The 27335-nt window shown below is 37.2% G+C and overlaps 2 protein-coding genes and 1 long non-coding RNA gene across 3 annotated transcripts in view; 1 reads left to right on the top strand and 2 right to left on the bottom strand.

Annotated features, from left to right (window-relative positions):
• Nucleotides 1–3414: 3414 nt before the first annotated feature.
• LOC142230897 (uncharacterized) lies at nucleotides 3415–4604 on the bottom strand. The gene is made up of 2 exons (XM_075301515.1): nucleotides 3798–4604; nucleotides 3415–3726 (listed from the first exon to the last, which is right to left on the bottom strand). The coding sequence occupies exons 1-2, from the start codon at nucleotides 4602–4604 to the stop codon at nucleotides 3415–3417; spliced, it is 1119 nt and encodes a 372-aa protein (XP_075157630.1).
• A 7473-nt stretch (nucleotides 4605–12077) lies between these two features.
• Nucleotides 12078–12813, top strand: LOC142228825 (uncharacterized). Its single transcript, XR_012720275.1, has 2 exons — nucleotides 12078–12542; nucleotides 12600–12813. It is a non-coding gene; the product is annotated as an uncharacterized LOC142228825 (long non-coding RNA).
• Nucleotides 12814–14361: 1548 nt separating this feature from the next.
• The window catches only part of Spt6 (transcription elongation factor Spt6), a gene marked incomplete in the record, with an annotated part of 87327 nt that continues 74353 nt past the window's right edge, over nucleotides 14362–27335 (bottom strand). Inside the window, 2 exon segments of the mRNA XM_075299347.1 lie at nucleotides 14362–19433; nucleotides 25283–25440. Of these exon segments, the coding sequence (XP_075155462.1) occupies nucleotides 14780–19433; nucleotides 25283–25440 (4812 nt within the window).

Genomic DNA, 27335 nt, shown 5'->3' with positions numbered 1-27335 from the left:
CATACAAGAGGTGTTTTATTGATTCCTTTTCCTCCGCATCATGACAGCTCATACAATAGTCATTATACTTCGCACCAATAGTTTTTGCAAAATCGCCTATCAGGCAGCGACCCCATATAGCAGATATCAGGAGTGATATCTGGCGTCTCGAGAACACTAGCATATCTAGTGTGCGGTTTAAGTTTAAATGGGGCAATATTTGCTTGGTGTCGTTACAACCCTTACAATTCTCCCATCGAATATTTGCCATCATGACAGCCTTCTCACGCAGTAAGAGCTTGCAGGTAGCCAGAGGCACACCAACAGATTCTAGATCCCCTGGAATATGTAAGGTAGTTCCTAGCCTTGCTAGCTCATCTGCTTCGCAGTTCCCCGGTATGTTCCTGTGGCCAGGCACCCATATTAGGTGAATATTGTGCTGCTCAGCCATCTCATTGAGAGATTTGCGGCAGTCGATGGCCGTTTTCGAGTTGAGGAACACAGAGTCCAAGGATTTTATTGCAGGTTGACTGTCTGAGTATATATTAATGCCAATATTGCTTGGAGCATTACTTCTCAGCCAATTCACCACTTCTCTTATTGCTAATATTTCAGCCTGAAAAACACTACAGTGATCAGGTAATCTTTTCGCTATTCGAAGTTCCAGATCTTTAGAATATACTCCGAAACCCACTTGGCCATCCAATTTGGAGCCATCAGTGTAGAAATCTATATATCTTTTATTCCCCGGGGTCCGTGTACACCACGCCTCACTGTTGGGAATTAGAGTCTCAAACTTTTTGTCGAAAAGTGGACTCGCCAAAGTGTAATCCACTACGTTAGGCACATCTGGCATTATTTTGAGGACCGAACTGTGATCGTAACTTTTTTCCGACCACAGCGATAGCTCGCGCAACCGCACAGCCGTTGTTGCAGCTGACTGTTTGGCCAAAATGTCTAAAGGCAATAGATGCAGTATGACATTAAGGGAGTTTGTTCCTGTCTTGCTGAATGCACCCCACTTTTTCCCTATTGCCTTTTTGCACGAGTATAAAGCTACCGTTGCTTTCCTCGCCCTTTCTTCAATATTAAGCTTAAAGTTCATCTTCCTGTCCAAAATAACGCCAAGGTATTTTGCACACTCCCTAAAGGGAATTTCAATACCCCCTAAGGAAATGGGCCTAACCGTGGGAGTTTTGCGATCTTTGCAGTACATGACTAGTTCTGTCTTTGCAGGATTTACCCCAAGACCATTATCTTTCGCCCATTTCTCAGTCGTCCGGAGGGCTCTCTGTATAATATCTCTAACTGTTGATGGGAATTTTCCCCTGACTGCTAGCGCCACATCATCTGCGTATGCCACCACTTGTATCCTTTCTTTTTCTAGGGAAACCAGAAGGTCGTTTATAGCAACATTCCAAAGAAGAGGTGATAGAACTCCTCCTTGAGGAGTGCCTCTGTTCACATACCTTTGTATGTTTGCTTGTCCTAGTGTGGCTGAAATGCGTCTCTTCCTTAGAAGTTCGTCTAACAGCCTAAGTATACCTGGATCAACATTCAGAGTTGTCAGTCCATTTAATATCGAGCTCGGATGGACGTTATTGAACGCCCCTTCAATGTCTAGAAATGCCACGATTGTGTATTCTTTGACAGATAGTGAGCTTTCAATAAAGCTGACTAGTTCATGTAATGCGGTCTCAGTAGACCTTTCGAGTATGCATGTTGTCGTTTCGAGAGCAAACTTGAATCGACGCTAGTTCTAAGATAAATATCTATCATCCTCTCCAGAGTCTTAAGTAGGAATGATGATAAGCATTCGAGTGAGAGGCTTTTCCTGCTTTATGTATGAAAACGACTTTTGATTCTCTCCACTTTCGTGGAATATATGCTAAGTTGATACATGCTATATATATCGCCGACAACCAGGGGATAATTCTGTCAGCCACCGCTTTTAACTCCGCCGGAGTAATTCCATCAGGTCCGGGGGATTTGAATGATCCAAAGCTATTTAACGCCCATTTTATTCTAGATTCTGATACAATTTCCTCGATAGGAAACGACCGCTGAGCCACTGTGGCACCGCCAGTGCATGGTTCAACCGTCTGATTTTCGGGAAAATGTGTGTCCAATAGTACCTCCAGCGTCTCCTCACTGGACGTTGTTCAATTGCCCTCCGATGTTTTAATGAAACCTGGAGCGGAGCTCGTGGATGCTAGCACCTTCCGTAGTCTGGAAGCCTCGGACGTATTCTCAATGCTGCTGCAGTAATCATTCCAAGAGTTATGCTGAGCCTTTCTCAGTTCTCGCTTGTATCCTCTCAGATTCTTCTTGTAAGCGTCCCAATCCACAGGAGCTCTGGTGGACTTTGCTTTGTTAAAGAGCTTCCTGCACGATTTCCTCATATTACCTAACTCCGTAGACCACCATGGTGGTCGATTTTTCCCCCTTGGCTTCCCTTTAGGGCATGCAGCTTTCAGTGAAATGTTGAAGGCCTTAGTAATCCTCTCCACTGCGTGTTCGATATCTTACACATTGCTCATATTTGTCTCTGGTATTTCCGGTATCATCATATTGAACGATTCCCTATACCTATTCCAGTCAGCTTTCCTAACATTTGGCGGAAATATGGTCTTGGTGGTATGAACATCAAATTTGAAACTGATGTAGCGATGATCTGAGAAGCTGTGTTCACTTAAAACATGCCACTCGGATATCATTTCATTCAGTTCTTGCGAGGCCAAGGTGATGTCCAAAACCTCTTGCCTGTTTTTAGTGACAAAGGTTGGGGCATCTCCCTTGTTGCAAACTACCAGATTAGTACGCAAAATAAACTCTATTAGCGACTCTCCCCTTGCATTAGTATCACTACTTCCCCATATACTATGATGCGCATTCGCATCGCATCCCATAATGAGTTTCGTGACTCCTCAACTAAGGTCTTAACGGCACATGGAGGCATCTCCCTGTCATGTCCCATATAGACCGAAGATACCCAATATTTGCATTTGGCTATTTCTAAATTGGCAACGACAGTGTCTGCATTGCACATTGAAGGAAGCAGAAACAAGTTAAGCTCGTTTTTAGCAATTATACAGGCTCGAATTACATCATTACCAGTATACTGCAATAGTTTGAATCCCGGAGTACTTAATTTATATATTTTGTTTCTATAAACATATGGTTCTTGAATAAGAACTATGTCTATGTCCCCTTTCATCAGGAGAACTTTTAAGGCAGCACATGCAGCCTTACAATGATGAAGATTTATCTGGAGGATCCGTAGGACCATCGAGATTTTCAACAACCGTCACATCAGCCGATTCAATCGAGTCATCAAGAATGTCCTCTTCAGAGATATCGGTGACTCTCGCAATAACCATAGGTTCAACTTTGGTGAGTTCTGAGGCAGTAGAAGCCTCCTCACGCATACGGTATCTATCCATGTCTGGAGATTAAGTCTGCGGGATTGTTTTTGGAGTCGAAGTGTCTCCATTGACTGTTGATGGTGAGGTCTTGTATTTTGCTGATTCGGTTAGCCACAAAAGTTTTGAGTGATGATGATGCCGAATTTATCCAATGCAAGACAATTTCGGAATCAGACCAGAAGAAGAGCTGTTTGTCTTCGTATCTTAGTTCATTTTTTGTTTTGTTGGCCAGTTCTGCTCCTAGAAGTGCTGTGCAAAGTTCTAGCCTTGGCAGAGGAGAGGCGCAACTCTGGATTTGGCGCACAACAGCCGGACGATTATCCTTTTATTTGGGAGTTTAGATCGAATGTAAATTGCGGCTCCATAAGCCTTTTCTGATGCGTCCACAAAGACATGCATTTGAATGTGCTGCGCAGTTTGACCGTCGAAAACGTGGCGTGGGATGTGGGTGTTGTCTAACATATTCAGTGCTTTACGAAAGGCGTGCCATTTTGTTGTTCGATCTTCAGGGAGTTCATCATCCCAAGATATCTGATCCTCCCAAAGTTGTTGAATGAATATCTTGGCTGCAACTACGACTGGGCCTGCTATACCCAACGGATCGTAGATTCGTGCTACATCTGATATGACAGATCGCTTTGTTATCACTGAGACTGGCTGAAGATTTGCCCTAAGGCAGAATTGATCCGATGCTGGGCTCCATATTAGTCCCAATACCTTGATTGACGCGTTTCCAAAATCAAGGTTGACTTCTTGATCATCTTGCGGTATGTCTTGGAGGAGTTGGCGATGGTTTTCACACCACTTCCGCAACTTGAAGCCGGCTTCCTTAAGTAAGGAGGTGAGTTGAGATTGCATTTCCTTAGCTGTTACTAAACTATCTGAACCGCTCATTCCGTCATCGACGTAAAAGTCCTGCCTCAGGATCGTTGCGCCAAGCGGATATTTGTCCATCCTGATAGTCGCTAGCCTCTGTAGACATCTTGTCGCCAGATAGGGAGCTGATGATGTTCCATAAGTGACGGTGTTTAGTTGAAAATGTCGTACAGGCTCCCCTGGATTATCCCTCCATAAAATGAGTTGAAGGTTCCTGTCTCGTTCGTCCACGAGAATCTGACGATACATTTTTTCAATATCGGTGGTGAAGACAAATCTTGACGTCTTATCAATCCATGAATGTTGTTTGTACTGCTGGACCATGATGAAGATTGGTTGCATGGGGGTGAACCAGCTCCTTGATCTACTAGCAATGATGAAGTGGATGCGGATGGGCTGCCTGCTCATCGTTCTGCTGGCAATGGCTTCGTTTGCCTGCTCAGACCTTTAATTAGCTGCTCTACTTCCTCAATAGTTCTATTGTATACGATTCCTATTGATTTATGGATGTCTTCGACAATATACGGGTCATCTTCGCTCAACATCGGGTTGTTGCGTATGATATATTCCGCTGTGTCAAAGGCTTTCCATTGAGCAATTAAATCTCCTTTTTTTTGTGTAATACTCTTCTTTTCCTAATATTGTTCAAGTACAAAACAAGAACAGTTGTAGATGGGACATAGGGTACTTGAACCGTTTGTTGATTTTAATGATGTAGAATGCAAATTTGTTCTAGCATAATGTTTTATTTCATTCACGTTATTTATACTAAATAACTGATGATTAATCGATATACTAAGTTAACACGTACCGTATATCTAGCCTATGCTATGTCAATGACTTAAATAATATTTATGCTGACTTAGTATATTAGTGTTAATGAACTAGTGCAGCAGAAGTCGACAACCTGTCCAATTGTTGACGGTGAAATTACATTCTTTATTTAAATTGGTCGGCTATTGGCTTCTGCTGCTTACAATGCAAATAATATTTAAATATATATGCTTTATAATATAGCAGCGTAAATGCTGTTTACTATGGGTTTAATGTTAATTATATTTATGCTATATAATATAGCAGCGTAATGATATAATGAAGCTGCGTTCTTGAACAGCCCCTTTGGCGTTTATTTTTTATTTGCCCTTTTGGCGTTTATGTTTTATTTTAATTTTCCTTCCGCACTCCGCCCTTTTGGCTTTTGGATTTTTGTTTTCCTTCTCTGATCTTTTTCTCAGAGGAAAGTTATTTTTCTGTTCCGTTTTGAAGCCACGGGAACGCTTCTTCTCTGATATAGTTTATATCAGAGGAATTTTTGGATTAACTGAGTTTCTTACCTCTGGTGGGGAAAACTCAGTTTTATATTAATCAATTATCCGGTTCGAAGGTCCAAATCTTTGCTTAATAAACCAAACTAGGCGAGTATTCTTTTGATACTCATTTATGTACAAAAATATTCTTCCTTATATACACTTACAAACAGCGTTGCCAATTTAGCTTTTTTCCCGCTAGATTTGGCTTTTTTTGAAGACGTTTAGCGGGAAAAAAATGCATTTAGCTTTAAGCTTTTTTTCTGGCTTTTTTTCATGACCCTTTTAGCTATTTTTGGCTTTTTTTATTTTCGACGTGTTCCTATTGAAATATGGATAAGACTTCGTTTTTATCTGAATTGTGAAATGTGAATTGCTTTGTACACTGAACAAATATTTTCGTGAGGCCGAAGATTTCATATCCTTAAAATATGAACGCGAATTTTGGTTATAAAGCATTGGTGAATTTCTCTTATATAAACTGTTTTCCTTGTCCAAAAGCCGATAAAGTCGTGTTGTCCTTATAGTTAACAAATACAAATATGTATCTTTTCATGAAACATGAAATAGGCTTTAAATATGTGGAGTTTTTGTATCTTGACCACAAACCAAAATAGCGTTCAAAAATAGAAGAGGTTTTTTAACATTTTATTTTAAAAACGTAACATAGAATAATTTCTACTTAAAGTCGAGTCTGAATATGGAAATTTAAGTTGTCGTTAGCACGTTTTTAAAGCATGATAGCTCATGAAAAAAAAAAGCTGAAAAAAACGAATAAATTCAAATTTGACTCGGAATCAATACCAAAATCATTAGTGTACAAAATCTTTGGAACCGAACATAGAAATTATATAATAATAATAAATAAATTAATAATAAAGTTTTGAATGTGGTATTATTTTTTAACATAATAAAATGCAATAAAAAAATTCGTAGTGATAAGATCAAAACAAATCTGCTATTTATTAATGGAAAGGATTTACATTTACGAAAATTGGACAACAACAATATATTTGTATGGGAAATTTTCGAATAAAAGTTATTCAGTATAAACTTGCAAGACAGTTAGAATGGGTTTTATTCTCTTGGGTAATATTAGGAGAAGTGTACACGTTCATGACTTTATCATTAATTCAGTTAAAACGAAATATATTGATATTTTCTAATGCAGTTCTATGTGACTTTGTGCAATATATCGCATATTGGACTTGTTGATGATTAACTAGCTGATAATCGCAAGTTTACTGGGAAAAATGTTTTACTAGGAAATATAAACGAAGGACTTCCAGTAAAAATTTGTGATAGTAATCAAAATGTATCGAGTACGCAAACATAGCTAATATAACTTAGATTTTCTTACAGTCTCACAGTAATGAAAATAAAATGAATACAATTTAAATAATGTGCATTTTAAGTGAAATAAAGCCATAAAGTTTGTTAAATTTCAATCAAAAATGTGACTTTTGATACAAAAAAAAATTTAGCTTTTTTTCTAGCTATTTTTTAACATTTTTTAGCTTTTTTTGGCTAGTTTTTTGGACAAATCTAGCGGTTTTTGGTGAAACAATTCTGGCAACGCTGCTTACAAACTAAACTGCCTGTGCATCAGACCAACTGATCGTCGCACACAGCTATCTCTTATCTATTTTGTTACATTAAGATCCCACACACATGCGCTCTTATCAGCTAGTACAATGATTTTATGGCGATCCTAAGTAAACAAATGCGTCTCTAATCTCTATCTAATGAGAACAGCAATATTTCAATAAAAAGTAATGAAAAACATTTTTAATTCATAATATTGCAAGCGATACAGGATGCAGAAGCTATGACAGTGTATTTCATATTTTGCAATCAATTTAGAGAATGTTGCACCGTTTTTCCCAATCGAAATCGCCATAAGATATTTTTATTGTCGCCGTTATCACATTCATGTTCAAAAGATATTTATTTTGAACAGGTACATACATGTATAATTTTTGTGTGGTGTCACACTTAAAAGGTGTTCTGGACTACACTTTACACCGTCACAGATATGTAAACTGTACACGAACATTAAATTCGCTTATATATGGCACAAAACACGATTTAAAAAATCCATCTAAAATTTGAAACAAAATTTCTTCTCACTGGTGTGTAAATTTGGGGGTTGTTTTTAGTCAGCTGTTGTTCAGTGTGTTCGAAACTGTAATGTTGCCACAATTTTTAAAAGTTAAACAAAAAAGTTTAAAGCTAAATTTTGATTGATTTTTATGAATAACGTCTGCTTTCCTAAACAAATCCTAGTTTCTTAATGAAAATAGATGGCACTTCCAGAATCAATTCTACAAAATCAATGTGCTAATAAAAGTGAAGTTCACCAAATATATTGCATGAAAAATATGGCATCTTCACTTCTGCAAAGTATTTTTGGCAGAGCTTATTGACAAAAGCTAACGCAGCCAATATACTTCTGAGCCGTCACTATCAAACATTTTTTGCAATATTATTGCAAATATTTTATAAGTTAAAAGGTGTGAAACCACAATTATTTGGTATAGATTATCGGTAAAGTATGTCTAGTTTATAGTTTTGGTCTGCAAATAAAATGCATTGCAGAAAAAGTCATCTGTTTAAAATTTTCGATTAGAAGTCCGAAAGAAGTGGTCTCACGTGTGAGCCAGAACACCTAACTTTCTGTGTGGTGTGTAGAAAGTGTATAGTGTGGTGTACAATGCGGTGCGACCCAGAACAGGCGTGATTTTTTTATTTTCCGATTTAAAATTGCGACAGAAATAAAAATATTTTAAACCGAAAAAATTTAATTAATTTGTTGCACATCAGCTGATTGTTTTCTAGTGATATTGGCCATTAACTACCGAGTATAGTAATTGGTACAAAAAGTAATCGTTGTCGTCGCCACTCTACAGGAATACAAATGAATCACGAGACGACTTAAAAGCGACTTCAGAAATAAGGGTGAATATAAATAAAATATTGGTTTGATATAATGAAGCTTATCCCTGCCAACATTTTTTGAATTTGGGGGACTCTTTTGAGAATCCCCACTACGTCGAAAACAATCATATACGACATCAAAAACTCGTCGGAAAAGCGCCGTCACTATTGAGAAGTTGTACCACGCCAAGTTACTACAAAAATGTTTCGCATGAGTGCAATTATTAGGTGCCTTTATAGATCAATTTAGAACGACGCCAATAAGGGACCCTCCAAACAATCAGAAAAAGTGCATTTTAAGATAGTTGTAAAAGAATCATTGTGGTCGAGTAAAACACGTTTGTTTAGATATTTATTAATTTGATTAAACATTTACAAATTCTTAAAAATATAACATTTATACCACTATCACATTACATTTAACATAATTTTTGGCATTAATGATGATGTTGAGTTACAAGTAGCGAGTTACATGTTGCTGCGTCTATCAACCAGTGTTTTTATTCCATGGAGGCAGCGTGTCTGTAAAATATCTGAAAAACAATCACTTTATTCCATTTGGAAAATCACCAAATTGTTCACCAATATACCTTTCACAATTTTAAACGTATAATCTATGTTTTCAGAACTTTATTTTCGTTTTTATTTAATTAAAATATAACAAGCTGGTTGCGCTTGGCGTTTCACAAAAAAAAATGGCTTTTTTAACAGTAGGGATGGCAAATTACTTGCATGTACTTTTTGATGTACCTTTTCATGATGGTTGAAGTGACATTTACGAGTCTGTGGTAACGATGAGGTTGAAATGGAACTTTGAAATGCTGGCAGGGTATTTGTTAAATTTGTATTGTATTTTTTCAATAACAAATTCGCCCTTATTCCTGAAGTCGTCCTCGCCGTCGCTTTTCGTCAGTCGCCACTAATTGGTATTCAGTTCGTCGATATATTCTGCTATCGAAGAAAATCGGTATTCCTGGTGTCGCTTTCTGTCGCCAACATCGTCGCTTTTTGTCGCCATTAAATTTACCAGCGACGAGTTTAGCGTTTAATTTTTGAAGAAGTTTTTTAGACTTTATTAATAGAACAATTGAAAAATAAATGTAAAAAATGGAAATTGGTAAGAGGTAAAGTGACTAATCTTCAACAATTACAAAAAATGGGGGAAAAATCAGTATATATAGCAGTTATGGTCATCACATTCAAATCATAGAAAAGAACATTGTACAATTAAAGTAATTTTCAATTCCATTTATTTTTAATAGAAATCCTTCAAGACCAATGTATTTTATTTAGCACCAAACTTAGGTAACAATTGTGTCGAACTTTGAATGATCCTTGGACACATAATGTCAACGTCGTTCCAATTGTATATGCCGGATGTTGTTATTGTCCTAATGTAGATATCTAAATCATTTCCCGAGTCAAATTTATCATTTATTTTGATTTTCCAAGTCAACATTGGATTACAAACAAAGAGCATTTTAAACGCAAATAATTAAAATTCAGTTTTGCACATCAGCTGATTGTTTTCTTTCACGATGATCCTTGTGCCATTGATCTCAGCGTCGTCGCCATTTTTGTAGTTTTGGAAGCTTTAACTGTCCTCGGATATATATATCCACATTTTTCCGCGTCAAATTAAATGTTTTTTTCTTGATTTTCCGACTTAGAATTGCGTCAGAAATAAAAATATTTTAAACCGAAAAAATTAAAATTTTTTTTGCACATCAGCTGATTGTTTTCTAGTGATATCGGCCTTTTATTACCGAGTATTGTAATTGGTACAAAAAGTAGTCGTCGCCACTTCGCAGGAATACCAAATGAATGACGAGACGACTTAAAAGCGACAGACGACAAAAAGCGACGGCGAGAGCGAGGGCGACTTCAGGAATAAGGGTGATTATATTCTAAAATAAGTAAATGCACATTCTTCTTCTTTTTTCAAATAAAGGGCTACGAGTATGTACCTTGCCAGCATTTCAAAGTTCCATTTCATCCTCATCGCTACCACAGACTCGTAAATGTCACTACAACAATCGCCAACTGTGATGGGGGAAGCATATCACAAAGTACATGAAAGTATTTTGCCATCACTATTGGTAGAAAGCCATTTTATATTTTGAAACGCCAAGCGCAACTAGCTTATTATAATTTATTTAAATTATTGTTGTGACGTCTTGGTCCATCCACTTCATCCAAATGGCCAACCTTCCAATCAGCTGTTGGAAGATCTGGATTGCATCGTTTCAGCCTATTTAAAATAGATTCAGGGTCAGAAGGGTTTGCGTGGATACGTACGCATGTGCTCTAGGTCTAGCCGGTATGTCTTCTCGAATAACTCTAGAGCAGCTCTTTCCCAATCTTCACCAATTAGTATCAGAGCAGCTTTAAAACATTCTATAGACCTCTGGTCCTCAAATGTGACTAGCTTAAATCGTCTTTGATACCAACCAGCCTCTTGGTGTCGAGGATCTGTGACGGGAAACTTTTCCAGCACCTGTGAGTAGACCACAGACAGAGCATTCTCAATTCCCCCCCCCCCCATTTTTGCTTTGGAACCATACCGTCCAATGCTCCTTTATTAATGATAGCCATCACAAGGCTGTCTTTAGCAACTGAGGAAAACGATCTTTGATCCCTTTTGGAGGACGGCAGCTCATCCGGTGATCGTTCCCTTTTTCCAGTCTCAAGAATTCCTTGAGACCATTTTAAGGAATCGCTTTGTTTAGCCGACAGCGTGCTTGGGTCGAGTGATCCTAACTCCTTTAGGATAAACAAAGCATTTCTGCGTTCCTTGAATCTCTTTCGTGAGGAATTACCTCCTTTTGATGTCGTTACCTTAGAAAAAGTTCGACTTGTCAGAGTGTCGCCACCTGTCGACCCGTCTACAGGTCGACTAATTGGGCCTAACTCTTGGTCATTGCCCAAATTTATAACTCCAGTCGATACCCGTCCACTGGGCCCTGAAGTTAGCAACCCAGTGGATGACTTTGAATTTCTCTGCATTGTGGCTTAATATCCCACCACACTTGAAATTCTTAGTAGGTACCTATTACGATAAGTTTATCCGCGTCCGTTCCGTTCGACGGTTGAATAGTTATACTCCGGCCTTTACACTGCTCGGATAAATATGGCAACAACATGAAAAAAATAAGAAGAAACATAAATAATGACGGTTGACGAAAAGTTTTTGGTGAAGCCATTTATTAATAAAAAAAAATGTAATAAAACAATAAAAATACGGATATATGGCAAAACAATGCTTCTAGTAGTAATCCATATTAAATATTTTATTAGATGAATTTCAAAATACTTCCCGCCAAGTTTCCATTGAATGGAAGTATAATTTTTCGACGTTTTTGCCACAATTCTGTTTTAGATTTATAAATTTCTACAAACTCCAACCAGAATTGGCGATACGTCATTAACTTTATTGCAGAAATGTTGTTTTTATTATGAAAATAGATTTGTTTTTGATATTGTTTGGCGAACATGTGTCTCCCAAACAGAAAAACTCAATGTTGTTTTGATTTTATGCCAACATGTCCCCGCAACAAGCGAACATGACCTTATACCAGCAGATTTGTCGCAACGTGTTGCTTCGTAGTGTTTAACCGACCGGGTAATGCTATGTTCCCACTGACTCGTTTTCCTCATTCGTTTTTCCAAAACATTTCACCGTTCACACCGACTTGAGATATTTTAGATTGACAGTTACCATGGAAACTATAAATTCACATTTACTCGAAATTCACATATATGCAATGTATCTTCAAATACCCTGCCAGCATTTCAAAGTTCCATTTCAACCTCATCGTTACCACAGACTCGTAAATGTCACTTCAACCATCATGAAAAGGTACATCAAAAAGTACATGCAAGTAATTTGCCATCCCTACTGTTAAAAAAGCCATTTTTTTTGTGAAACGCCAAGCGCAACCAGCTTGTTATATTTTAATTAAATAAAAACGAAAATAAAGTTCTGAAAACATAGATTATACGTTTAAAATTGTGAAAGGTATATTGGTGAACAATTTGGTGATTTTCCAAATGGAATAAAGTGATTGTTTTTCAGATATTTTACAGACACGCTGCCTCCATGGAATAAAAACACTGGTTGATAGACGCAGCAACATGTAACTCGCTACTTGTAACTCAACATCATCATTAATGCCAAAAATTATGTTAAATGTAATGTGATAGTGGTATAAATGTTATATTTTTAAGAATTTGTAAATGTTTAATCAAATTAATAAATATCTAAACAAACGTGTTTTACTCGACCACAATGATTATTTTACAACTATCTTAAAATGCACTTTTTCTGATTGTTTGGAGGGTCCCTTATTGGCGTCGTTCTAAATTGATCTATAAAGGCACCTAATAATTGCACTCATGCGAAACATTTTTGTAGTAACTTGGCGTGGTACAACTTCTCAATAGTGACGGCGCTTTTCCGACGAGTTTTTGATGTCGTATATGATTGTTTTCGACGTAGTGGGGATTCTCAAGAGTCCCCAAATTCAAAAAATGTTGGCAGGGTACTTACCAAGAGCGAAAAGGGAAAAAATTTCAAGTTATTTTCGCATGTCCATGTTCTTCAAAGCCTTTGTTTATTCCTTTTTTTCTATAAAAACTATTTCAATAGTTTGACATATTTATTTGAAAAAGGTATATTAGGGGTATATTCCAAATTAGGTGGGTTCACATTCTAAAATTGACGTGTTTTTGAGGAAAACTTGTGTTTTGGACATGACTTTTATATGGGGGAAAACGACTCGTTTTGAAATGCTTATAAAGGGAAAACATTTCAAACCCCAAAACATGCTTGGTGAGAACGCTGTATAAGGTGATCTTTCCCGCCATTTTTTGAATTTGACGGCACTTCTGAGAAACACGTCATATATGAGGTCCAAAACTCGTCGCAAACGTGCCGTCACTATTAAAATGTTGCATCACGCCAAGTTATTACAAAAAAGTAGCGCAAGAGTGCAATTATTAGGTGCCTTTTTAGATAAATTTAGACGCCAATAAGAGCCCCTTCATACGATATTCAAAACTCGTCGCAAAAGTGCCGCCACTATTGAGAAGCTGTACCACGCCAAGTAACTACAAAGATAAATTTAGAACGATGCCAATAAGAGTCCGTGACTGCTTAAGGTACCCAGTGCTAAAAGAAATAGCCCTATTTACACACTAAAATCTATTGTAATTCCTTGACGGAAAATGGTATATTGTTGTCACTATCTGAAAAACTATCACTTTTTTCCATTTGGCAATGCATTTCTTATGGAAACAAAATTTTTCGCAAGAGGTGCACTGTCTTTAAACATATATTTCATTTATTGTAACATATCATCTTGCGAAGTACATTTATTCAGTCGATGTGGTTTTCGATTTTTTCTCTAGCTGTGAATCTTCTCTTTCCCCCTTAGCTGATGCCGAAGGCTTCTCCATAATTTCATCGTGCAATTTGTTATTCTTTTTATTAATTGAGAAAGCAGTTGATTACATACGCTCTCTTTGCTGTGATAAACTTATTTTGATCTTAAGGGTGTGATGCAAACCAACAACCATAATAATGTTTGGTTTTGCAGTGAATAATTCATATTTGGAAGATATTGCTGGTAATTTTTGATTAAGAAAACAAAGTAACATAACATAAGGACCCGGAACTCTTTCCCCAGAGATTTATAGAACTCAGATATCGCTACCACAGAGTAAAAAATGTAATAACACACTTAGAAATGTAAATTACTCACCTATACATTGTAACGTTTTAAATATGACAATTGTCCTTGCGGTACCTTTGCACCATCAGTTTCATCTAAAATATATTGTTTAAACATATGATAGGACGTCGGAGTACTTTATTTACACATAAACTATAATTATTGTTAGTACTACATAAACATTTTCTTCGTAAAGGGCGGTACTAAGTTCATATTAGACAAGAGAAAATGTAAAATTTTCACGGTTACTTTTCCTTACTCTGTTAAGAAAATAATTGGTAATTTGGACCGGTCCCTTCAACTTATATTAGGTTTAACCAATAAAAGCCGAATCTTTATGGTTATTTTTTGATTGCAATTTTGGTTTTCACTAGTGAAGCACGAACTTAGTACTGGCCCTAAGCGAAAAATTTCCTTAGAAAAACGAGTCACTTTGTCAATTCGTCTATGAATTTATGCAATATGTTATATATTAGACCATATTTTTAGAATGCAAAATTACAACATAATTATTGTAGTTTAGTTAGTTTTCATCATAGAGTGGAGTAGAATCACCCAAATTCATAGAATGTGGAGAGGTATTCGTGCGCGGAGTACTCCGTATAGATCTAGGGCTTCGCTGATAGTCTACTGGTCGCGCTCGGTTCACTTCTATATACTGAGGTGTTGGATTCGAATATTCATTACTAGGAGGAGGCATACCGAAATTCGCAGATCTTATAGAATCAGCTGCAACAGGGCGGCTTCCAGATATGCTAGGATTTACGCGTTTATGCCTCGCCCACGAATCGGACGCAATTTGCCACTCAAGATTTTCGTTGGATCGATGAGAACGGTTGTTCTTGTTGTAAGAATTTCCATCATATTTTTGGGAGCCCCCTCGGTAAGATGTTTCTTTTGAGTTTCTCGAATTATTAGATTGACCATATACCAAATTTGAAGTCGAAGAACTTGGGCTCGGTGTCGTACTACCATACCGAGGAGTTTGCGATGAGTGTGGAGTTGTATACGGAGTCATAAACGGCGTTTGCCCACTAGGTGTGTAAGGCGTATTAACATAACCACCGTGATAGCCGGGAGTACTAGAGAAATGAGGTGTGTGGGCGGAAACACTTTGTGGTATTTGATGAGAAGATCTAGAATCGGTGATGCGAGGTGTATCGTACCCACTGTTGCTAATTCGTGATATTGAATTAATATGAGGTGTGGACGCCGGTGTATTTGACACTATAGGATCAGAGTAGTGGTCCTTGAACCATTTAAGAAAACTATTTAAGTTGTCAAATATTTGACCTCTAAACCGAAATCCATCCGGAACTACGGTAACATATTCATGCCGACATTTATTTTTTGGCAAGTATGACAGTAAAAATTTTCCAGGGTAGTTCCTAGATGCTGAAATAAAGTAGTGAATTTTTCTGGGATCTTTAGCTTTCTCCTCTTTCAGCATTTCCTCCATTTTATCTTTTAGTCCGCCTCCTGTATCGCGATAATATTTGTAAGAAAGCAATTCCCTTGCACAAGCTGCCATGGGATTGACATGCCTGGCAATAATTTCATCTAAGTCTTCGAATTCTTCGTTTCCAATCAATAAACTTTGCCCTAAACTGAAAGCATTTTCTTTTCCTTCTTCGCGAACATCTATATGTTGATAAATATCCTTGGTGACTTTCCATGTAACAGTTAAATGATCAGAACCTTTACTTGATGGTCGAACGATTACCTCACCTTGATCCATTGTTTCCATTATTTTTACAACTTCGCCATAAGATTTGTTATGAAAAGAAGGATGTATGATAACACGCTTAACGTATTGTTGCTTAGTTCGAATTTGTTTCTGATCTTTTTCCTTAGTGTTATCTAGTTCCTCTAGATCGTAATCGTAAAAAGGATCACGTCGAGGTCGCCATTCGTGGTTTTTATCCATTAGATCTGAACTTTTAGATGAGCAATCAACGGAGAATCGGTCAACGTCAATTTTGATAATCCTAACATGAATGGCCTGACCAGCTTGAACCCTTTCTTCAGGGTTTTTGACGTGTTTATCAGATAAATTTTTTATGTGAATAAACCCAGATAAACCATTATCAAGTCTAACCTTTATTCCGGTTGCTTGTCCAGGACAAGCACCTGCATCAAAATGGTTCCATACCTCCGATAATTCGGGGAAATCATCTTTGAGACAAAATGGGCATTGCCAATTACCTGTGTCATCATTTCGTACGGGATTTGCTTGATCCAATTGTTCACCCTGTGGCTTACGATGGGAAATTCCAGCAACGGTTACCAGTACCATTTTACCAACATAAAATGATTCTGGCGTTTCTTTAGTTAACATATCAAACAATTCTTCTGCATTGGCTGAACGATATGGAACTCTGAAATCCTTGTATAATGAATTCAACTCCGATCTTATGTCGTACAAGGTTATACTTTTGTTGCCAAATCCCTGACGTTCAAGCTCTACAGCAAATGCATCCAGATCAAGGTCTTTAAGTCTTTCTGGACTTTCCAATATTTCTTCTAATGCACCAGCTGGGTTAGTTTCTTCATCGTCATACTCCATTGCATCAATTGCCATTTTGCGAGCCCATTCATAAGTTTCTGGATGAACCCTTGATCCATCAAGAACCTCCACATAGGCTTCAGTGCTATCCCCGAGAGAACTGGTATCGATTTTAATAAACCCTGAACAATTTATAAAAACTTTGGGACCTAGATGACATAACGTGACCAATTGTGTTCTGTTTTCTAGGCGTTGATTGGATTGCTTGAGAATTTTAACAAGGGCCAAGCCTTTTCTTGGGCCTAAGCCACATATAAATTGTACTAAATTTAATGTATAAGAATTTTGGACCGCCATATTAATATCAACACCAACTTCATTTGTTTGATTAATGAATTCAATATATAGATGTTCCAATAACTCCTCTTTAGGTAATTGATTTTGCAAGGAATGATAGCGCAAACACAATATTTCCTCATCTGGACCACACAATTGGGAATATTCTAATAACGGGTCTTGTATCTTTCTTGCCAATGATACTGCCTGCTTAAGCAGAGTTGGATATTCTTTGAAATCCGAAGCAGCTTTGTTAGAGTTTGCATATATTTTTGCAAGTTCATTATCAATTATTTCCACCGCAATACTTGGAAATTGGTCTTCATCAACTAATTCTTTAATTATTTGTTGTATGTCCGCTTGTATCATTTGGGCCTCCCTGGACTCGCCGCCGATAGCGACTACATGCGGTCTTTTGCTTCTTATAAATTCCTTCAAATTATTCAAATCTGATAACTTTAGTGATTTCTCGTCCGCTCTATGAGAAGATTTTCGTTTCAGAATATGAGGTAACCGTAGGTAGTCACTGACATCGCCTTCAGGGCTTGTAATGGCACAAAAAGCAGCTTGCGTATAATCGGGGACGTATGCTAGTCCCAGTGCACGAATACCTTTTACCGCACCCCAATCATCGAACGTATACTCATCAGAAAAATCTGGGCGAAACGGCGCGACTTTCAACCAGTTGGCTAACTTTTTAGAACACGTTTTAAGTACAAACTCCTTTGATTCAGCTAGTACAATGCGTTTCAATTCTTTTTTCAGATCTGGTATCACCATTTTCTTAAGAGCTAACTCTACACATTCACCACGAAGAGTGTTCCATTCCTGTACAACTTTTGAAAACTCATCGCGCTGATATAGTTGTTTTGCTTCCTCTATGTATGACGCAGAGGTATTTCCTTCGATTTCGTCGACAATATCAAGAGTAATGAGGTTGTCATCCTCAGCCATTACTAGTCTGAGAAATTGTTCTCCCGATAGATCACGAATTGGTTTATTCTTTAAATATTTCATAGGGTAGCATGCATGATTTTCATCTATTTCTTTAATCCCTTGCTTTGTTGGACGCACATTAATTCTTGCTCTTTCGAAGTAGACTTCGCGAATCGTTTTTCTCAACAGAGGCTCCTTTGATAATTGTCTGGCAACAACAAATTTCGCGGCATGAAAAACTTCATCTATTGTCATAAATTTTGGACATAAATACTGCTTTGCAAGATCCGTTGGAGTTATAACTTCTTGATCCACTTCATGCCTTTGGTAGCTATCACGAATGTTTTCAGCGAATTGTTCCGGCTGTAGACCGAAGTGTTTGGCGAATCCACAAATGCCTGCTTTACGACACATTGCATACGGCCCCGAATCTTTAGCCTGTTTTAAGTGTTCTTCGTGAACGTCAGAGTCGTTGTTATCATCGTCTGAATTAACTTCTACATCTTGCTCGTCCACTTCATTACTTTCAGCATTTTGACGTCGTTGTTCCCTTTTATTTTGTCTGCGTAACTCTTTCTCTTTCCGACGTTCTTCTTCTTGCATCTTCGGGATATCGTGGGAATAATATAACAGAAAATGCAAGTGTACATCCTTTAATTCTTCCATAGTTTGAACGTCACGCAAACGTTCAAAGTCGTCGTCTTTAAGAACCCTAATATCTTCGGCCAAATCACTCTCAGTTTTTTTCATTATTTCGCTTATCTGATAATTGCGCATTTTCTCAAATAATAATAGTAGTTTGTTTTTTCTGCTCAACAATTGACACCACCGTTCGTCAAAATAGTACACTTTCCACAAATCGTCTGTGGTTAGTTCTGGTTTGACGTATTCTTTGCGATAGAAAGATATAAATGGAACCTCAAGTTGTTGATTTCTTATAAATTCTAGGGCCTGTTTTATTTTCCCTACGGTGCTGGGAGGTTTCCTAGCCATTTCTCTTTTAGTGTCAGCATTGTCATGTTGAGAAACAGGTAGTTTGCAGAAGGCTTGTTTATATATCCATTCTGCTTCATTATCTAACTCAGAAGAACCTTCAGGGACTGATACAACAGGAATTTGTCTTAGCTGCATGCGTTCTGGAATGTCAGTTTTCCTAATCTCGTTATCAAGATCTGTGAAATGACCCCGTTTTAATTCACTTGGTTCATATAAATCAAATATTGTCTTTTTGGGAATTTTTTTCGTTGACTTTTTCTTAGCTCTTCCGCGATCATCTTCTCCTGCTTCTTCATCATATTCATCTCCTTCCGAGTCATCCTCATATTCGTCTTCCTCATATTTAGAGAAATCGTCGTAATCAAAATCAACACCAAATATATCTTGACCTTCCTGTAGTGACCTGGAAAATATATAGTAAAAGTAAAAACTCGTTATAATGTGAAATCTACTCCCAAAGAATTAGGTATAAGCAGGTTTACTGCCACTTGCTATCCAGATTGTAACGGATCGCTTTCATTCCGTTCCATAAAGTTTAATGCCACCATTTGTTGGTCTCTAGAATGTACTCCGAAACCCACTTGTCCATCGAATTTGTAGCCATCAGTATAGAAATCTATATATCGTTTATTCCCCGGGGTCTGTGTGCACCACGCCTCACTGTTGGGAGTTTCAAATCTTTTGTCGAAAAATTGTTTCGTCAGAGTGTAATCCACTACGTTAGACACATCTGGAATTATTTTTAGGACCGAACTGTGACCCAGCGTTTTTTCCGACCACTGCGATAGTTCACGCAACCGTACAGCCATTATTGCTGCTGTTTGGCCAATATATCTAAAGGTTATAGATGCAGCATGACATTAAGAATCTGTCCTGTCTTACTGAATGCACCTGACATACACAAGCACGCCATACGCTGAACTTTATTTAAGATTGTCGGCTGCTGAAGTGCCGGCCACCAGACCACAACACCATACAGCATTACAGGTCTAACCACTGCAGTGTACAGCCAATGCACAATTTTCAGGTTTAGTCCCCACTTTTTCCCTACCGTAGCTTTTCTCGCCTTTCTTCTATATTCAACTTAAAGTTCAGCTTCCTGCCCAATACAACTCCAAGGTATTTTGCACACTCACCAAAGGGAATTTCAATATCCCTAAGGAAATGGGCTTAACCGTGGCAGTTTTGCGACCTTCGCAGTACATGACTAGTTCTGTCTTTGCAGGATTTATTCCTAGATCATTCTCTTTCGCCCATCTCCAAACCATCCGGAGGGCTCTTTGTATAATATCCCTAATTGTGGAATTTCCCCTGACTGCTAGAGCCAAATCACCTGCATATGCCACCACTTTTATTCTTTCAGAAGGTTGTTTATAGCAACATTCCCAAGAAGAGGTGATAAAACTCCTCCTTGGGGTGTGACTCTGTTCACATACCTTTGTATGTTTGCTTGGCCTGGTGTGGCTGAAATACGTCTCTTCGTTAGAAGTTCTAAGTATACATTGAAGTATAAGTATACATTGATCAACATTCATACTGTACAACATTCAGAGTTATCAATCCATTTAATATCGAGCTCGGGTGGACGTCATTGAATGCCCCCCTCGATGTAGCCACGATTGTGTATTCATTGACAGACAGTGAGCTTTCAATAAAGCTGTCTAGTTCATGCAATGCGGTCTCAGTAGACCTGCCCTTCGAGTAAGCATGCTGTTGTTTCGAGAGCAATCTTAGGTTAGGTTAGGTTAGATGGCAGCCCGATGTATCAGGCTCACTTAGACTATTCAGTCCATTGTGATACCACATTGGTGAACTTCTCTCTTATCACTGAGTGCTGCCCGATTCCATGTTAAGCTCAATGACAATGGACCTTCTTTTTATAGCCGAGTCCGAACGGCGTTCCACATTGCAGTGAAACCACTTAGAGAAGCTTTGAAACACTCAGAAATTTCACCAGCAGTACTGAGGTGGGATAATCCACGCTGAAAAACTTTTTTGGGTGTTCGGTCGAAGCAGGAATCGAACCCCCGACCTTGTGTATGCAAGCCGGGCATGCTAACCATTGCACCACGGTGGCTCCCTTGAGCAATCTTAAATCGACGCTAGTTCTAAGATAAATATCTATCATCCTCTCCATAGTCTTCAGAAGGAATGAGGATAAGCTGATTGGTCGGAAATCTTTCACACTCCGCTTCACTGCCTGTTCGATATCTTGCACAGTGCCCATATTTGTTTGTGGTATTTCCGGAGTCATCATATTGAACGATTCCCTATACTTACTCCAATCAGATTTCCTAACATTTGGCAGAAATATGGTCTTGGCGGTACAAACATCAAAATTGAAACTGATGTAGCGATGATCTGAGAAGCTATGTTCACTTGAAACCTGCCACTCAGATATCTTTTCAATCAGTTCTTGCGACGCCAAGGTGACGTCCAAAACTTCTTGCCTGTTTCAGCGACGAAGGTTGGATCATCTCAGGAGAACTTTTAAGGCGGCACATGCAGCATTACAGTAGTGAAGATTTATTTGGAGGATCCGTAGAATCATCAAGATTTTCAACAACCGTCGCATCAGCCGTTTCGATCGAGTCATCAAGAATGTCCTCTTCACAGATCTCGCTGACTCTCGCAATAACCCTAGGTTCAACTTTGGTGAGTTTTGAGGCAGTAAAAACCTCCTCTCGCATACTGTGTTCTTCCATGTCTGCATTTTTGGTATCTCCCTCGACTTCGCAGAAAGATCTGCTCATCTCTGATTCTGACAGAGGCTTGTCCATTTCGGAATCCTTTGGCTGATCGCTTTTGTATACCTTCATCTGGATATAATGAAAGCCATAACGTACCCGGCCCTGGGACTTAGCTAGATGTGGCAAAGACTGAATGTTCAATATAAACACTGCATGCCGTCTTGGTCCATCCACTTCAACCAAACAGCCAACCTTCCAATCAGCTGTTGGAAGATTGTTTTAGTCTATTTAAAATAGATTCAGGATCAGGAAGGTAGATGCCAGACAAAGCATTCTAAATTTACCCCCATTAATGCTTTGGAGCAATACCGTCCACTACTCCCCTTTACCAATCGCCACCAAAAGGCTGTTTTTTGCCACTGAAGCAGTGTTGCCAGGCGATTTTTGATTCTTCCCCCCAAATCTTAAGAAAAAACCCCTAAATTGGTTTAGCCTTTTTCAAAAACTACCAAAAATTTAAGAATGTAAAAAGTACAAAAAGGGTCCCAAATTTCGTGAAAAGAACCACTTCAAAATTTAAATTTAACACAAATATATATACTGAATATATACTGAGAAACGAAATTTTAGACAAATTAAGTTTTCGTTTGATGCTAAAAAAAATTATTTTGAAGTAAATAAAAAATAAAAGTTGCTCATTAAGAAAATACTTTATAACAAAAGACAATTTCGTTTGTTTAAAATTTCGTCCCTGTAGAAATTATTTTTTCTTTGGAAGTAATAATACAATATCAATTTAACAAGCAGTCTTACTCTTAAAATGCTTTCAGCTGCAAAGTTAAAATATGATTGTTTTTAATTGCGGCAAATATTAAAAATGCCCTTTCAACAGAAGCGTTTAAAAAAGATAACGAAAATAATGATATTGCATACTTGCTTGTATTTAGGATCTTCTTGTTGACTTCCCTCATCTTTTTCATGCCAGAATTGTTCTGAATTTGTTTTAGAATTGCTCCACTTTATAAGGTCTAAGATATTTTTTTACTCCCAAAAATCCCCCTAAACGTGGGGAAAACCCCTAACCTGGCAACACTGGACTGAAGCAAACTATCTTTGATCCCTTTTGCAAGATACCGGTTGATCCGCCGATCTTTCTCTTTTTCCAGCTTCAAGAATTCCTTGCGCCAATTTTAAGGAATTGCTTTGCTTAGCCGGCAACGTACTTGGGTCGACTGATCCTAATTTCTTTAGGACAAGCAAGGCATTTCTGCGCTCCTGAAATCTAAAGTTTCGACTTGTCAAAGTATCGCAACCTGTCGACCCGTCTACAGGTCGACTAATTGGGCCAAACTTTGGTCATTTCCCATATTTTTTAACTTCAGTTGAAACCCATCAACTACGCCTTGAAGTTAGCAGCCCAGAGAATGACTTTGAATTTAGCTGCATGGTGACTTAATTTGCCACCACACTTGAAATTCGTAATAAGTACTTATTACGTTGAAATAATCCGCTATTAAAAACACGTCCGTTCATTTCGACGATTGAAGCATTAACATAGTCTAAAGGCCTGGTTATGCATCTAAAAATGTAGCGTAGCCGTAACATAAAGGCAACGAATGATTTTTTTTTGGCGATTAGATAACTTAAAAAAACGTATCAACAAACTATCAAAAACTGGCAGAAAAAAGATTGTTTTTTACATTTTAAATGCATTTCACGAAAGATATTAATTTCTCATCATCCATTTTAACCGAAATCAACACAATACCACATTTTTAATGAAATATATTTTCAGGCTAATCGCATTTTCACGCTTTGTGAACCACAAATGTTTGTTGTCCTAGGTTCTTATAGCTGAAAAAGTTAGGTATATATAACTAACATATTTTGCTGTTTCAGCAGCGATGTTTGTCAAAAACGTTTAGCAAACACGTTTGCTAATTCAGCAGTATTTTTCTGCTATTTCGGCAGTAAAAATGTGTGCTATTTAAACTAAAACTGCAGTTTTAGCAAACTTTTTTTGCTGTTATGAATAACAAAATTATTTGGGTGTATACCACCTAGCCATATCAAACAATGAGATGAGTTGGATAAATATTTTGCAACCAAACAACATGATCGATTTGTTTACTTTGTTTAGAAATATATTTAGACGACATGGATATTTCTGTATATGCTACACGCTTTGAGCTCCGGATCAAGAACCATTTACACCGGGGAAATTTTCAGATTGCCATGCCAAATTGACTCAAAGGTTTTAGTTATATTAAGTTCGATTTTATTCCTACTTTTGGCATCGTAATATCCAGTACGTAAAAAGATACAAGTGAAATAATTGGGGATTTATACTTTTGCAATTGCATAAGATACCAACATCAAACGGTACATCACTCATACAAATAGTTAATGAAACATGTAAATTTGTCAGCCATCAAGAGTATTGTAAAATAATATATACAACTCATAAATAAATCTCTACAAATAATAAGAAAAACCGTATGTTGTTTTGCAGAAGATGGATTACTGCTATATGTAGCTGTAAAAGAAATACTTGGTGTTAAAAAGTGACGAGTTTGCAGAAAATGGCTACTGTTCCATTGTATTTTGCAATAAACCTTTCACTACCGAAATAACCTAATGATACAAAAAAAAAACTTTTATGATTCTTCTGTTTTTACTTGTACTAATAGCAAGTAGAACAAAAATTGTCATTTTGAAAACCTACCTCAATTACTTCAAGAGCTATATGAGCTTGTTCTGAAAACTTGATTGTGACCAAATGGCCTTACGAAAATAAGCGCTATTTGGCCTATAATATCTTTCAAAATGTGAGAAAAAATACAAAAATGAACCCGTAAAAGTACCAGCTATAGTTTTTGTATAAATGTCCATTTACTAGAAACATACAGTACAAAAATTGTACTGTAACATAAAGAAGTTTATAAAAATGGACAATATTTATAGCTTATTCAGATTAAAGCCTCTACTTTAAAATAACATCGAGAAATAAATCGAAACTAAGTGGGAAAATAGAATTTAGTGTCTTTTTCGAATGTCCTTCTAAGTTGGCATCGGTAGTGAAAGAGTTAAACAATTTTTTTAAGATATCTATTTTACATTTTGTTATTTTTCATAGATTCAATCAGCTTGCAAATCTTCGAAAACATCAGTGAGGCGGTGAAATGTTTAATGTTAAACGGAAAGTACGGACAAATCCAATTTTTGTAATTGAGTAGTGTCTGCATTCTAACGGGCATATTTGTCCGTCATATGAACATTTATAATTCTATTTCACAGCCCTTCCCTTTGAACTCATAAACTCCGACACTCTTGACCCACAAAAGTATATGCTTTTGCATAAAGACATATGTTTGCAAAAGAGAAAAAAAAAACAGATGGCTAGAATTACTATTGTTAAATACGAAAATTATAAACCTAGATATAATTTTTTGGATATTAGGTACATACTTTTTCCAAAAAACATGCAGTTGCATTATAATGACTTTAACAAATAAACCTTATAACTATGTAACTGAGTTGTAAGAATATATAGTAAACTTACGCATCGGTAAAAATTGGTTTTCGTTTCTTCTTTTTCTCTGCAATAGGTCGCCCTTCGTCATCTACAATAAAGTCGTCAGCATCTGAGTCCGTTTCCTCCTCGTCTTCTTCAAAATGTTCCGGCTCTCTGCTACTCTTTTCAGACTGTCTTTCACCATTCTATAAAATTTTAAAAACCTTTTTTATTTTCATATAGAAATTACATTATTTTTGTTCTAAAATATCGAATTATTTGTATATTGATAAAACATTTTTTTTAACAACCCTAAGCCTGTGTCTTACCTTATTTCAACTTTATTCAATTGCATTTTGTTTATCTTTTACTATTAGACTTGAGCGTTTCTGAACAGATAAGATGAAGGAATTTGATTATTTATTACAAAATGACTATAATTATAGCTATACAACATGATTTCATATTCAGTCATTCCATATTAGGTTAGGTTAGGTGGCAGCCCGATGTATCAGGCTCACTTAGACTATTCAGTCCATTGTGATACCACATTGGTGAACTTCTCCATATTGGAACAAAATATTGCGTATATATTTACATTGTTACCTATTTCAGATTCAACGTTCATTGCTAGGAAGTGCTGTACTTCACATTTATCGTCAACATTTTATAAGAGCTTGTTTTAATCTTATCTATAACTTTTTGTCCTTGCAGCCAATAATCAAACATTTAGCATATACTCCAATAAGAACCAATGACTTATTTGTATATGCAAGATACATTTTCGTAATCTACCTTTGAACATACAACTTTATGAGGTCTTGTATTCAATTTTTTACCACATTGTTTCACGCTATGTATTGTCTTTAGCAGCATTAGGACTTTATTCTGATGACCCTACCGACATTGTAACATAAAACCGAGCTTCGACTATACTATGTGAGCTTCGATTCGTCTTTGATAGTTCGGATTATTCGGGGTTTTCGTTGACGATTCGTTGACACGGCGGCGGTGGCTGTTTGTTTCTTCGGTTTTGACGACTCTGAATTGCCAGTATGTCGTTCTTCTCTACTACCTGAAAGCGCCTCCTTCTCAAACACCACCAATTAGCATCAAAGCTGCTTTAAAGTCAGTAAATCTCTGGACAGCAAAAGCGATAAGATTAAATCTCCTTGATCCCACCCAACATCTACGCGCCGACTTTGACCGGGAAACTTTTTTAAAGACCATTGAGAAGACGCCAGACATTACATTCCTGTTGTGTTAAATACAGGCGACTTCTTTTATTCAGTTACAGTTAGCTTATTTTAATATGATACATAAACAGGGTTGTAATTAGGGTTGCCAGACGGTCTTGATTTGGCTTGATTGTCTCTCTAATTTATTCTAGCTACATATGTAATAATACTTAAAAAAGAAGTTTACGTGAAACCTCTCAAACTTGGACACTCTGAAAACCGGTCACCTCCCAAACGTGGACAGTCAATAAAACTATAGCTGTATTTATAAGGACTAATTTGATACATATTTTTTCTGTGCCAATACAATTTAAACCAGTAAGGAAAGTCTAAAGTCGGGCGGGGCCGACTATATTATACCCTGCACCACTTTGTAGATCTAAATTTTCGATACCATATCACATCCGTCAAATGTGTTGGGGGCTATATATAAAGGTTTGTCCCAAATACATACATTCAAATATCACTCGATCTGGAAGAATTTGATAGACTACTACAAAATCTATAGACTCAAAATTTAAGTCGGCTAATGCACTAGGGTGGAACACAATGTTAGTAAAAAAAATCTGAAGCAATTTTAAGGAAACTTCGAAAAAGTTTATTTATGATTTATCGCTCGATATATATGTATTAGAAGTTTAGGAAAATTAGAGTCATTTTTACAACTTTTCGACTAAGCAGTGACGATTTTACAAGGAAAATGTTGGTATTTTGACCATTTTTGTCGAAATCAGAAAAACATATATATGGGAGCTATATCTAAATCTGAACCGATTTCAACCAAATTTGGCACGCATAGCTACAATGCTAATTCTACTCCCTGTGCAAAATTTCAACTAAATCGGAGTTAAAAATTGGCCTCT

Source organism: Haematobia irritans, chromosome 3 (assembly GCF_050003625.1).
Source record: "Haematobia irritans isolate KBUSLIRL chromosome 3, ASM5000362v1, whole genome shotgun sequence".
Taxonomy (NCBI): domain Eukaryota; kingdom Metazoa; phylum Arthropoda; class Insecta; order Diptera; family Muscidae; genus Haematobia; species Haematobia irritans.
The sequence above is the reverse complement of the archived record's forward strand: the minus strand, read 5'-3'. Positions and strand labels throughout refer to the sequence as shown.